The following is a 12,275-nucleotide window of genomic DNA, read 5'->3' on the forward strand; positions in this document are numbered from 1 at the left end:
TGTTGCAATCCATCTGTTTCGCCACATCATTCCCATTTACAAATAAACAGACTAGCTTTATTTTCAATAACGTTGTTAGCCTCTGACCTTTTGATTGACACAACTCTTGGCTAATTGCATGCGTTCTTCCTCGCTCCACAGCCCACAGTAGCTATAAGCGCTTGTATTGATAAAACAAACATCGCCTTCTTTAGCTCTGAATATATTTTGCGAGTAGTAACGGATTAAAATGATGATTGACACATTGGTTAAAAATTACAATTCTGAAAACAACGGTACGCAAATGCAGTGTATCAAATTGTATAAACGTACATAACACAATCCGTAATTACTTTTTAGGCACCATTATTATGCGCAAGTGTGCACAATAGTGATAGAGATGCAGAAATTCAAAATATCTGAAAAATTGGCTAAAGTAAATTGCAAAGTTGCAGAGGTTTTAGTGCTGTAAACAGGTCTTCTCCAAACGGCAACTTTTGGAAACACCTTGACCTACCCTTAAAAAAATGTTTGAAATACAATGTTTAGTTTTTCAAAATTGTGATCAAATTAGACAAGCTATTATCCCACTTGGATGCTGGAGGGAAACAAGATTAAAAATAATGCTAGTTAAAGGGATTCGCAGGATGAACTTCGAAAAACAACCTTAAATGATTATAAGACCGGAATTTAAAGAGGAGTTTCAGCACAGGACCACCTGTCGGTTATTGCAGGTATTTTTTGCCCTCAATGTAGAATAGTTCTTGACCAGTGCACTTCAGATGTCAACATGACAATGATTTCAGAGCGAAGCAAAAACATTTTTGTCACTGTTTTAGGTTTTCCCTATGAGAAGGTGAGGGAGCGCACACTTTACCTTCAAGTGTTGGACTACGACCGCTTTAGCAGGAACGACCCCATCGGAGAGGTCTCCATCCCGCTCAACAAGGTGGAATTGGGTCAAATAAAAACCTTCTGGAAGGAGCTCAAGCCCTGCAGTGACGGCAGCGTAAGAGAGGGCGGCACATCCACCGGGGGTCATGATCATGTATTAATTGCAAATATACATGGACATGCCAATGAACCAATCTCGAATACAGAATCAGAGCTGTGATTTTATGACATAATCATGAGCAATATGGAATCAAATATCAGTCAGTGGTTTTAAATGCTGCACACGTGTATGTTTGTTCCACAGGGGAGACGAGGAGACTTGCTGTTGTCTCTCTGCTACAATCCCACTGCCAACACCATCACTGTGAACATAATCAAAGCCCGTAATCTCAAAGCCATGGATATCGGGGGCACCTCAGGTAGACTTAGCTTTTTATTTGCACTTTCTCTCCGCTCTCTTACACTTGCTCAGCAGTCATGGGAACTGCCAGCAATTTTGGATTATATGACGTTTCACAAGGCCTGCTCAATATTTATGTATTCAATGTTCCGCTTTGTTCAGAGGTCGTATAGCAACAGAGTCGTGCCCTACATAGCCGTCTAGCAAGGTGACATTAAACCAGCGGTCCTAACTCAGTGACTAGCTTCCCATGTCTTTGTCAAATTTAAAATTCCCTTAAAAAAGTGTGCAAATGCTAAGACATTCTAAACAATGTGTCAATGCAATACCATATGCTAATACAGACTCTGCCCTACTTACGAACAGTGCTATATTTTGTATGTTTATAGTTTATGTAAGTATGTTTAAGGCTTGTTTTCTACTAAAAAATAAACATTTCATAAATAATATGCTGTATAAAGATAGTCAAGTTTAACTTACTTTTGGAAGATGGGCTTCAAGAGTTAGGCTACTTCCTCCTCCGTGGTACAAAGTGGCCTAAAAAAGCGATCTAACCATTTTCTTAACCAAATTAAGCTTTCTTATTCCACTTTAATTTCAAAAGAAACGGCTCGCCTCTCCTTTACACTTTACACCAACCATATTGAATGGATGCACGGGATATTAAAGAATGAAAATGTCAAAGTTCTTAGCGTGCTGGAGATACAGTATACAGTGTGTTTACACACAAACTAGGATGAGGAAGCGGATTCTTCTTTGGGGTGGATGCCGGGCGACCTTTCACAGTGCCACACGGCGAAAAGAAGCACTACAGTAATGTCCTGTACTCAGAAAAAGAAGCGCACAATACAAAATCTAACTCACAGCAATGTCCGGATATTTTTCGACATCCTGAAAATGTTTTTCGTAAATTGAATAATCGTAAGTAGTGGAGCGTCGTTACAGTCAGAAAAATGTGTTTAAATTAACCATTTTACTCGGAAGATTAAGCATATTTGTGTATCAATGAAGATACTTTATAATAGTTGATGATTAATTTATTGTTTTACTTTTTCCGTTCAAATATTTTCATGCATTCTAAATTTTGTTCCTTCATTTACATTGAGTTAAACATTCATTTAACTTGTGTTAGATTTCTGCTGTAAACCTTAGTGCTTGCTTTAAAGACACACAAACTCATTTTTGTGTAATTATGACAAGAATCATTCACGCATACTTTTACATGTTGCATTGTCGTATCATTTTGAAGGCAACATCATAAAACTTTTGACTGGACAGAAAATTGCCACGGAAAAGGAAAAAATCACTTATGGCAAATCTTTGTCACAGATTTTTATGTTCTGTTTGTTGAGGAAATGATGTCCAACTTCCTAATTGCATATTTTGTTATACTTTTGGTCTACAGTCAAGTAAGTCCATTCCCTTCAGTAATTATAAATGAAAGCACCACAGTACATGGCGCTATTAGGGCCAAAAATGGCTGTGGCATTTGGAGAACGACATTAAAGCTGCCAAGCTACACACTAAGTGCTTCAAAGTGATGTCTATATTGTATAATTTTCTTTTCTGTATTTCTGTTGGATCTTTTTTTTTTTTCATTCAAAAGAATTGACGGAAGGACAAAATAGAAAAATAAATATAAACTTATCAGACAAAAGCTCGAGTTGAGATGCATTTGTTGTTTTTTTGCATTCACACAGTCGCAATCAGGATTGGTTGCACATGTTTTAACTTATTTTGTTTAGTTTCTTTTCTGAGGCAACAGTAGAGTGATACTTCTTTATATGAGCACCTCTTAAAACAAAAATTTCGAGATATGAGTAAAGTCTTGCTCTGCGCACGTCGGAAAAGAGGTGGGGGACTATGCATTTACGTACATAATGCGTGGTGCAATAACAGCAGAATTATTGATGCCCGATCTAGAGTTTCTGGCGGTATCGTGTAGACCATTCTATATACCGCGAGAGCTAACTGTGCTCATTGTGATAGCTGTTTACACTCCTCCGGATGCTAACGCTAGCACAGCGCTAAACCTTCTACTCGCTGCTATAAACATTCAACAGCTTGCACACCCCGACGGAGCTTTCATTATCGCTGGCGACTTTAATAAGGCATGTTTAAGGACTGTTCTTCCAAAATTCTATCAACATGTGAACTGTGCAACAAGGGGTGAAAAAACTTTGGACCGCGTTTACAGCAACATCAAAAACGCATACAAAGCTTCCCCCCTCCCCCACCTAGTAAACTCGGATCACATATGCCTATCCCTTACCCCCTCATACACCCCCATCCGAAGGAAAACAAAACCTGTAACGAGGACAATACAAACGTGGCCTGAGGGAGCCCTCTCCAAGCTGCAGGACTGTTTTGATCAAACTTGCTGGGAGGTATTTGAACACCATGACCTCCAGAAATTCACTGACACTGTTTTATCGTACATCCGTTACTGCACGGATGAAGTCACAGTATATAAAAAAATCAAAAACTACCCAAACCAAAAACCCTGGATGTCCAGCGAGGTGCGCACCCTCCTCAAACACCGCAACACCGCCTTCAGGTCTGGAGACAAGGCTCTTTACGGGGTGGCCAGGGCTGACCTGAAGAGAGGCATCAAGGAAGCAAAAGCAGCCTACACAAGGAGCATCGAGCACCTCTTCGCTGGAAAAGACCCGAGGAGGATGTGGCAGGGCCTCCAACACATCACCAACTTCAGAGGCCACAACCTGGCAACTGTTGAGGCTGAGGCTTCACTAGCTGAGGACCTTAATCAGTTCTTCGCTCGCTTTGAAGCTGGTAGGCCACAAACAGCCACATCACACCCACCAACAACCAGCAGCAACTCCCTCACATTTCAGGAGCACGAAGTTAGGCGTGCGCTGAATACCATAAACCCCAGGAAAGCAACTGGTCCGGATGGAGTACCAGGGAGGGTACTCAGGGACTGTTCCAATCCGCTGGCTGGGGTCTTCACCACCATCTTCAACCGGTCCCTGTGACAGGCGACCGTCCCACCCTGCCTCAAAACTTCCACCATCATTCCCATCCCCAAAAAGTCGGCAGTGGAAAGCCTCAACGACTACAGGCCTATAGCTCTTACGCCTGTGGTCATGAAGTGCTTCGAGAGGTTAGTGTCCCGGCACATCAAAAACTCCCTGCCACTCACACTGGAGCCCCACCAGTTTGCCTACAGGGCAAACCGCTCCACTGATGACGCCATAAACACAGCACTTCACACCGTGCTGAAACACCTGGATCACCGGGGGAGCTACGCCAGAATGCTCTTCCTGGACTTCAGCTCAGCCTTCAACACCATTATCCCGGAGATCCTGGTGGAGAAACTTGCACACCTAGGACTCTCTCCCTCCATCTGCCACTGGATAATGGACTTCCTCTCCAACCGCCCACAGTCGGTGAAACTCGGTACCCACGTCTCTCCCACCCTAACACTGAACACTGGCTCCCCCCAAGGCTGTGCACTGAGCCCCCTGCTTTTCACCCTCTACAGCTCCGACTGCTCACCGACCCACTCCACAAACACTATCATTAAGTTCGCTGACGATACCACCTTGATCGGTCTCATCTCTGAAGGGGACGAGGCGGCATACAGGGATGAGGTTGAGTCACTTTCAACGTGGTGTTCGGAAAACCACCTCATATTGAACACCACAAAAACAAAAGAACTGATTCTGGATTTCAGAAGGAATGGCAGGAATCCAGCACCACTCATCATAAAAGGGGACTGTGTAGAGAGAGTCCACTCGTTCATATTCCTGGGCGTGCACATCTCCGACGACCTCTCCTGGTCTGCAAACACCAGAGCGGTGGTAGGGAAGGCCGACTGCACTTCCTGAGACTGCTCAGGAAAAATAACTTAAAACAGCAGCTGCAGGTGTCCTTCTACAAAGCCACAGTGGAGAGCATCCTGACATACTGCATCACGGTGTGGTATGCTGGGTGCACAGCAGCAGACAGGAAAAAGCTCCAGAGGATCATCAAAACAGCCCAGAGAATCGTCGGCTGCTCTCTGCCCAGTCTGGAGGACATTGCCTGCTCTCGCTACCTCAGCAGAGCAGAAAACATCATCAAGGACTTTTCTCACCCCGGCCACCATCTCTTCGACCTGCTGCCTTCCGGCAAGCGCTACAGGTCACACAAAGCAAAAACGAACAGACTCAGAGACAGTTTCTTCCCCACAGCCATTACCACCCTAAACAGACACCGCACAAAAAACTGAAAACTGTTGCAAAAAAAAAAAAAAAAAAAAAATACCTCACACGCATGTAAAATGGTACTCACGTACATGCTGTCTGCATTATGTTTGTTAAAACAAAAAAAAAACACTACCTCATACGAATATAATGTTACTCATGTCTTGTTCTTGCACATGTCGACTGCACTACGTTTAATGCTCAAATTGCACAATCTCTGATCATTTCCTGTTTCATGCTGACTATTTTTTGCACTATGATGACTTTGCACCAAATGCAATATTGCACAATTTTTTTCTTATCACGACAACCCTCTGTATGTAACATCCCACATGCCGACATTTCTTGTGTAAATATCATGTAAATTATAACTATAGCCTTATCCCCCTGTCTTATAACAATATCTTCTCTGTTCCTTTATCTTCTTGCTCATACCTCACTTGAATGTGTAAAACTGGAGTGTCATGCCCAATTTCGTTGTCACAATATGTTAGCCCATTTGTAACAATGACAATAAAGGTATATTCTATTCTATTCTATTCTATTCTATTCTATCACGGGCATTCCCAGAGGCATCCTTTAGAGACTGCTCGTCGATTTGTGCTGTAAAGATTGTGTGTATGTTCACTTAAAATTACCGTAACTTTGACTTTAAGTACACTTAAGTACAGTAAGTGTTTATGTATCAAAAGTCTCTCCGACTCATACCTTTCAACCTCAAGCCAAAATCTCCCTGTATTAAGGGTTGCACCTCCCCTTATTAAGCGATAATAAATCTTACAAATGCAAGGCGGCACAATTAAGTCAGGCTTTTTAAAAAAAATCCTGCATCAAAAGTTGTTATACTATCTACAAAATTTGAAATGATTAAAAAATGTTTAAAATACAGGGAAACATATATGGTGACAGCTGTGGGATCTCTGTCACTCTTCTTTGAAAATGCACCTCTCTCTTCCTCCACACCACGCACACATCTTCGTTATGGTAACTGCCCTAATTGTAGGTGCTCATAAAAATCCCGCATTTTATTTCATTAATATCATCTTAATACTGTAATGTTTTATGTTTAATAACTTTTTTATGTGTTTTTAGGCATCACAGCGGCTGGGTCGAGTTTGCATGCTCTCCCCGTGCCTACGTGGGTGTCCTACGTTCCAAAAACATGCGTGTCAGGTTGATTGGCCGGTTGAATTGTCCCTAGGTGTGAATGAGTTAGTGAGTTGGCTATTTGTGTGCCCTGCGACTGGCTGGCAACCAGATCGGGGTGTCCCCTTGCCGACTGACTGAAGCTGGCTGGGATGACCTCCAGCACCCTAGTGAGAATTAGCAGCGCAGAGAATAAGAATTGGTGATTTTAGTGATCAGGAAGATGTGTTTTATAGTTATTTAGGGTTCCCTTGGATATTTTTGGGGTGACGGGAACGGAACAATTATTTTTTAATTATTTTATATTCGGAAAATGTGACAAGCACGGTCCTAACTAATTAAGCTTATATGAAAAGGTATCACTGAACTACAAAAGAGCAATAACCTGTTGCGCCCCGTTGCTACATTTCAGATCCATACGTTAAGGTGTGGCTGATGCACAAAGACAGACGCGTGGAGAAGAAAAAGACGGTCACGATGAAGCGCTGCCTCAATCCCATCTTCAACGAGTCTTTCCCCTTCGACGTTCCCGCCCACGTGTTAAGGGAAACCACCATTATCATCACCGTCATGGACAAGGACAGACTCAGCCGCAACGATGTTATCGGCAAGGTAAAAGCACGACTTTTCGGAAGGTCTCCCTTCAGTTTTTTATGTCCGGTTAACACAAATGGAAATCCGTCCCAAGTTTAGAGCAATGATAACATCCCTCATGAATATGTAATACCCTCACAAGAGCAAGCAGATAAACATCATCAGCCATTGTCAATGTCAATAGATTAAAATAAAATTTGTGATGCCTATTTTTTAGTGATACGCAGAATTTTTGTGGTCACCATGTTGGTCGAAGGAATTTGAGATTACAGCTCATTTGCATACAGCAATATTAGCTATTAAGGATTGTAGTTTTTGCTGAGTATAGTAAAACGGAGTTGTAAGCAGAGCTGTTCTTTTAGTTAATTGGATGAACTATAACCAGATGATAACCTCTGCCTGATACAGACTGTAAAGGCAATATAAAAGATATGCCATTATAAACTCATGAATTTCCCATTCTCAGAGAGGCTTTAGAGGTGAAAAATATCCGTAATTGGAGGGGCCATAGAGAAACAAAAGTTACGAATGCAACTACGGTTGTATGTGTCCTGTATGACCGCAAGTGGCGGTGCTTCAAGCATCGAACTTTATCTTTGAATGCAAGTACGGTTGTATGTGTCCTGTATGACCGCAAAAGGCGGTGCTTCAAGCATGGAACTTCATCTGCGCATGCGCAGTTCCGAGTAATGCATATAACATTTAGTAACTCCCTCACACCTGTCAATTAATTCCCGTCTCATCACAGGTACGCCACATTTTGAATCTTTTTGCGACAACACAACAGTTTTGAGTGACACATTGCTCAGGCAGTCGTGCGGGATTCATAGAACCGTAGTTACATTTGTACCTTTTTGTTCTATTCCGTCCCTGCTGAATGACTAATACCAGCATAGTCTCGAGGAACTTCACAGACAACCTTACTGAGAAGACTCGGCTGGACCAAAGATAACCGCCAAGCGGTGTGGTGGAGGCCACATCAACGCTGTATAACCTGGCAAAAGTGCTAGGCAAAGCCTAAAAGGCGGCAGCACGAATGTCCTCCAGGAACAGGGTCGGCCCTTGTAGAATGGCAGCGCACCTCTGAAGGCAGGGGGTGGCCACAGGCGGCATAATACGGGTAACAGTCCCTGTAATCCAGTGGGAAGAGCACTAGTCAGACCAAACAAACTCCTGGCCAGCCTCCATAACGACAAATGGTGACCAGACGAATGAAAATTCGCCGTCACAACAAAGTAGCAGCGCAACACACACACACGGGGCACAAGAGCTTCACCCAGGGGAGGGCCGGAATGCGCAAAGAAAAACGCGGCCAGAAGGCGCTTCCGCCACTGCAAGATATCGGCATTTTGGTTCCGCCGATATCTTGCAGAACCAATACAGGCAGGTGGGGCCAGCGAAAGTGACGTAAAGCCCACCAATGCTCTCAGCAGAAGCCAAGGCAAGCAAGAGTGCCGCCCTACAGCAAACCCACTAAAGGCCTGCCTCAACAAACAGAACAAAGCGAGGCTATCCGGCTCCATCCGGAGACATCAAGATGGGACGCGAGGAGCGGTACGGGAACGAAGATTGGCGTGCCTGAGCTCGTCGTCACAACCGCCCTGTGCCAAATCAGGCCCTTTAGAACGCACCAGTGGAAGCCGCTTAACTTTGGACATCGAACCTGTGCCCCCGTCAGCATAACAGAGCCCGCCAGTCGGTGACAGTCCATGGAACACCTAAGCACAGCCGGCACAGAAGGGGGAACCACGTCCAACAACAGCAATCAGCCCACCTGAGATCTGTCCAAAGGAGAGGCAACAGCAGGAAGGCAAAGACCTCATCTAAGCAAGCCTGACAGCTGGGGTTGCACCAGCGCAATCAGGCCCAAACGACTGTCACCACCAAAAGAATGGGACCACCGAGTAAAGATCGATCGTCACCCCAAAGGCAAAAAAGGCCAGCTCAAGCCACGCCGCAGCGCCAACAGACCAGACCCACCACATTCGGATGAAGGCACCACCTCCCGGGTAGAGCTTGGCGGGAAAGGCAACAGACCAGACAACACTAAACACCAGGCAGGCACAAGGCCCCCTTGACCAGCCAGACGTAGGCAACCCACCAGGAGAGACGGACAGACCGCAGCAATAGCAGGGCAGACTGCACGCCGCGTCAGTGGCACATATGGGAACAGCCAAGACATCATGGAGGGGCGATGGCAGCCCCCACTAAGCAGGTCACAACCTGCGGGGCGAGGCAGAGCCTGTAGGGGAGAAGCAGAAACAATTAGGGATGGGCATCATTGGCAAACCGGGGCAAACGCCGGTGCTAATGGGTGAGCACGAAAGCCAGTAACCTGGAAGCACATGGAGGCCAACCACACCCCCGGATGACTACAGGTTGAACAGCAATAAACATGGGCCACCAGCACATTTACATCGCTGGCCAGGGGGGGCGGACGGTGGAGTGGATCCCCATACAAGATATCACCTTGCTGTGTCTCAATGATTCTAAGAAAGGTGTGGAATCACCCCGAAACTACACGACAGGAGTTGACAGGAGCCCACCATCCTGGAGTTGCCTCTTCACCGTAGATGTTGACGTTTTTTGTTTTTTTTGCTGCTACTGTTTGACCTAGCTGGTAGTAAGGACCTGTTAACTGTCTTTTTCTCAAACTAAATAGTCTAATATATTTGTCATTTCGCCTCTTTTATTTCTACTCTGTTAGTGTTTTTATGCTGTTCTCTGAAGGAATTAGTACACACCATTGTAGGAGATCTTCAGTTTCTTGGCAATTTCTCACAGGGAATAGCCTTTGTTTCCTGACACAAGAATAGTTCGAGTTTTACGCGGAAGTCATTTTTCTGGACATTTTGAAAGTTAAATCACACCTCCAAATGCAATGTTTCTGATACTCGACTTGCTCAAAGGAAGGTCATTTTTTTAGCTTCTCCAACAAGATAACCAATTTTCAGCTGTGCTAACATCATTTCACAGGCGTATTCCAACCATCCATGAGCCTTCTAACACAATTAGCAAAGACAATCTACTCTGAGCTCCTGGAAATAGACCTGTATACCCCTATGTAGATATTGCATTAAAATCCAGACATTTTGTCAAATAGTCATTTATCGAGTAAAATACCTGTGTATTTCTGATTAGTTTCATGTTATCTTCACTGAAACAACAGCGCTTTTCCTTCAAACACATTTGTGAGCAACCCCAAACTTTTGAATGGTTGTGTAGTTTAGACCTTTTTCTGTTTATAAATAAATAATGTTTTATTTCATTTCAGTTAGCAATGAATCCTCTTCTTCTCTTCACTTAGATCTACCTGTCTTGGAAGAGCGGTCCGGCAGAAGTGAAGCACTGGAAAGACATGCTGGCCCGGCCGCGAACCAACGTGGCCCAGTGGCACGCCCTCAAGGCCTAGTGGCACCTTCCTCCATGGCCACCTCTTTTTCCCGCTCCCTTCCCCTTTCCCAGTCCCGTCCTTATGCACAAGACTGACTTGCTGCCAGGCCGCCAAACACGGGTACAATTAGCCATCTGCTCTCTTAAACCTTTAAACTTTCTCTCTTGTCCTCTCTGGCTCTTCTCGTCTCCCCTCATACGCTCCATTTCCGTTAATCGTCGCTTTGTCAGTGTGTTCTCGCTGCTGTTTTTGACTGCCGTACATCCTTCTGCACTTTTGTGGAGACTACATGTTTTCCTTCAACATGCAAGTCTCTTAGTCCTGAACTGCAATGCAGCCACTGTCCCACTGAAGGTGCCAGTCCCGTGGGATCACAGAGAATCTTAAGTGATATATGGTAGAAGTGTATGATTATTCCAGGAACACAATCGTATCCACTATGTACTGTATGTACATAATCATGAATATGGTAGTTTTAGAGATTACCGCCGGCCCACTATACAAACAGGATTTATTATTATTATGTCGCTTTTACCATCTTTTTGTCTCCAATGTGCTGTATCCTCCATCTTGTTGCTTCCTGCTTTTATTTAGTTACTATTGTTTTATGTTTGACTTAAAGAGAAAGTTACCGTAATGTGTTTTTACAATAATATGTTCTATGAATCTCTGTAAGAAAATACCAGCACAAGATATATTGATAATAATATAATGTATGCATTAGTTTGTTTAAAATAACACAAAAAATATTACCTGAAATAATATTTTGAATTGTTATTGTTTTATTTCTTAATTTGTTACTTCTAATCAAACACATTTGTATTATTATTTCTGTCACCTCATCATATTTTTAACTTTCTTTTCTCATAAAACAAGAAAACATTTAAATTGAGGCAACATTTCTGGTATAGCAAAAAGATGATAGCTTTGCTATTTTTTTTTTGATTGTTTTCTGTAGTTATATTAATGTGTGTTTCACTTAAAACTCAGATTTACCATAGTAGTAAAATAAGAAACATGTTTTTATTATGAAAAAAATACTCTACTAAAAGATTATGACGTTTTTCCTTGAACATTTACATATTTCAGATTATTTTTGGAGAGTGAGCCCCATTTAAGATATTAAACTTATGAGTAATATTTTGTTTATATATTAAAGAGTTAACCAGCCAAAGCTAATTGCTTTGGTGGCCATTTTTCCACTTGCCATCGACTGAAAATTACATCTCGTCTGACTTATGAGCTGCATTTGTTTTTGTCACCTAAGCCAGGGGTCTGCAACAAGTGTCTCTGGAGTCTCATGCTGCCATTTGGCGCTTCCTGGTGGCGCCAGCACTTTTTCAAAATGTTTGATAATGGAAACACAACCTTTTTAACATATTCTTGTGTATATATATATATATATATATATATATATATATATATATATATATATAATGTATAAGTGTGTATTATATTAAGTGCAGCGGCTGGGTGGTGAGCACACACGATGCGGAGGTATAGGGTTCAAGCCCAGCTACTGCAGCCTCCCCTTGTGGAGTTTGCATGTTCTCCGCATGCTTGCATTGGTTTCCTCTGGGTACTTTGGTTCCTCCCACATTCCCCCAAAAAACAATAGTTCTGGTAAGGATTCAGCGCAGAAAATGGATGGATGCAACAT

At 43.1% G+C, this 12,275-nt stretch overlaps 1 protein-coding gene across 5 annotated transcripts in view; it reads left to right on the plus strand.

Moving 5' to 3' along the window:
- Positions 1–11,971, plus strand: part of syt7a (synaptotagmin VIIa) — a 137,254-nt gene extending 125,283 nt beyond the window's left edge. For all 5 annotated transcript variants that reach the window (XM_088340103.1, XM_088340104.1, XM_088340105.1 and 2 more), the window contains 4 exons: positions 819–988; positions 1,178–1,292; positions 7,040–7,239; positions 10,529–11,971. In XM_088340103.1, coding sequence (XP_088196229.1) covers positions 819–988; positions 1,178–1,292; positions 7,040–7,239; positions 10,529–10,633 — 590 coding nt within the window. In that variant the 3' untranslated portion in view covers positions 10,634–11,971. The remainder of the gene's footprint in view (positions 1–818; positions 989–1,177; positions 1,293–7,039; positions 7,240–10,528) is intronic.
- Positions 11,972–12,275: the final 304 nt, after the last annotated feature.

This window comes from Urocampus carinirostris, chromosome 7 (genome assembly GCF_059441175.1).
Source record: "Urocampus carinirostris isolate Australia breed hairy pipefish chromosome 7, RoL_Ucar_1.0, whole genome shotgun sequence".
NCBI classification, from domain to species: Eukaryota; Metazoa; Chordata; class Actinopteri; order Syngnathiformes; family Syngnathidae; genus Urocampus; species Urocampus carinirostris.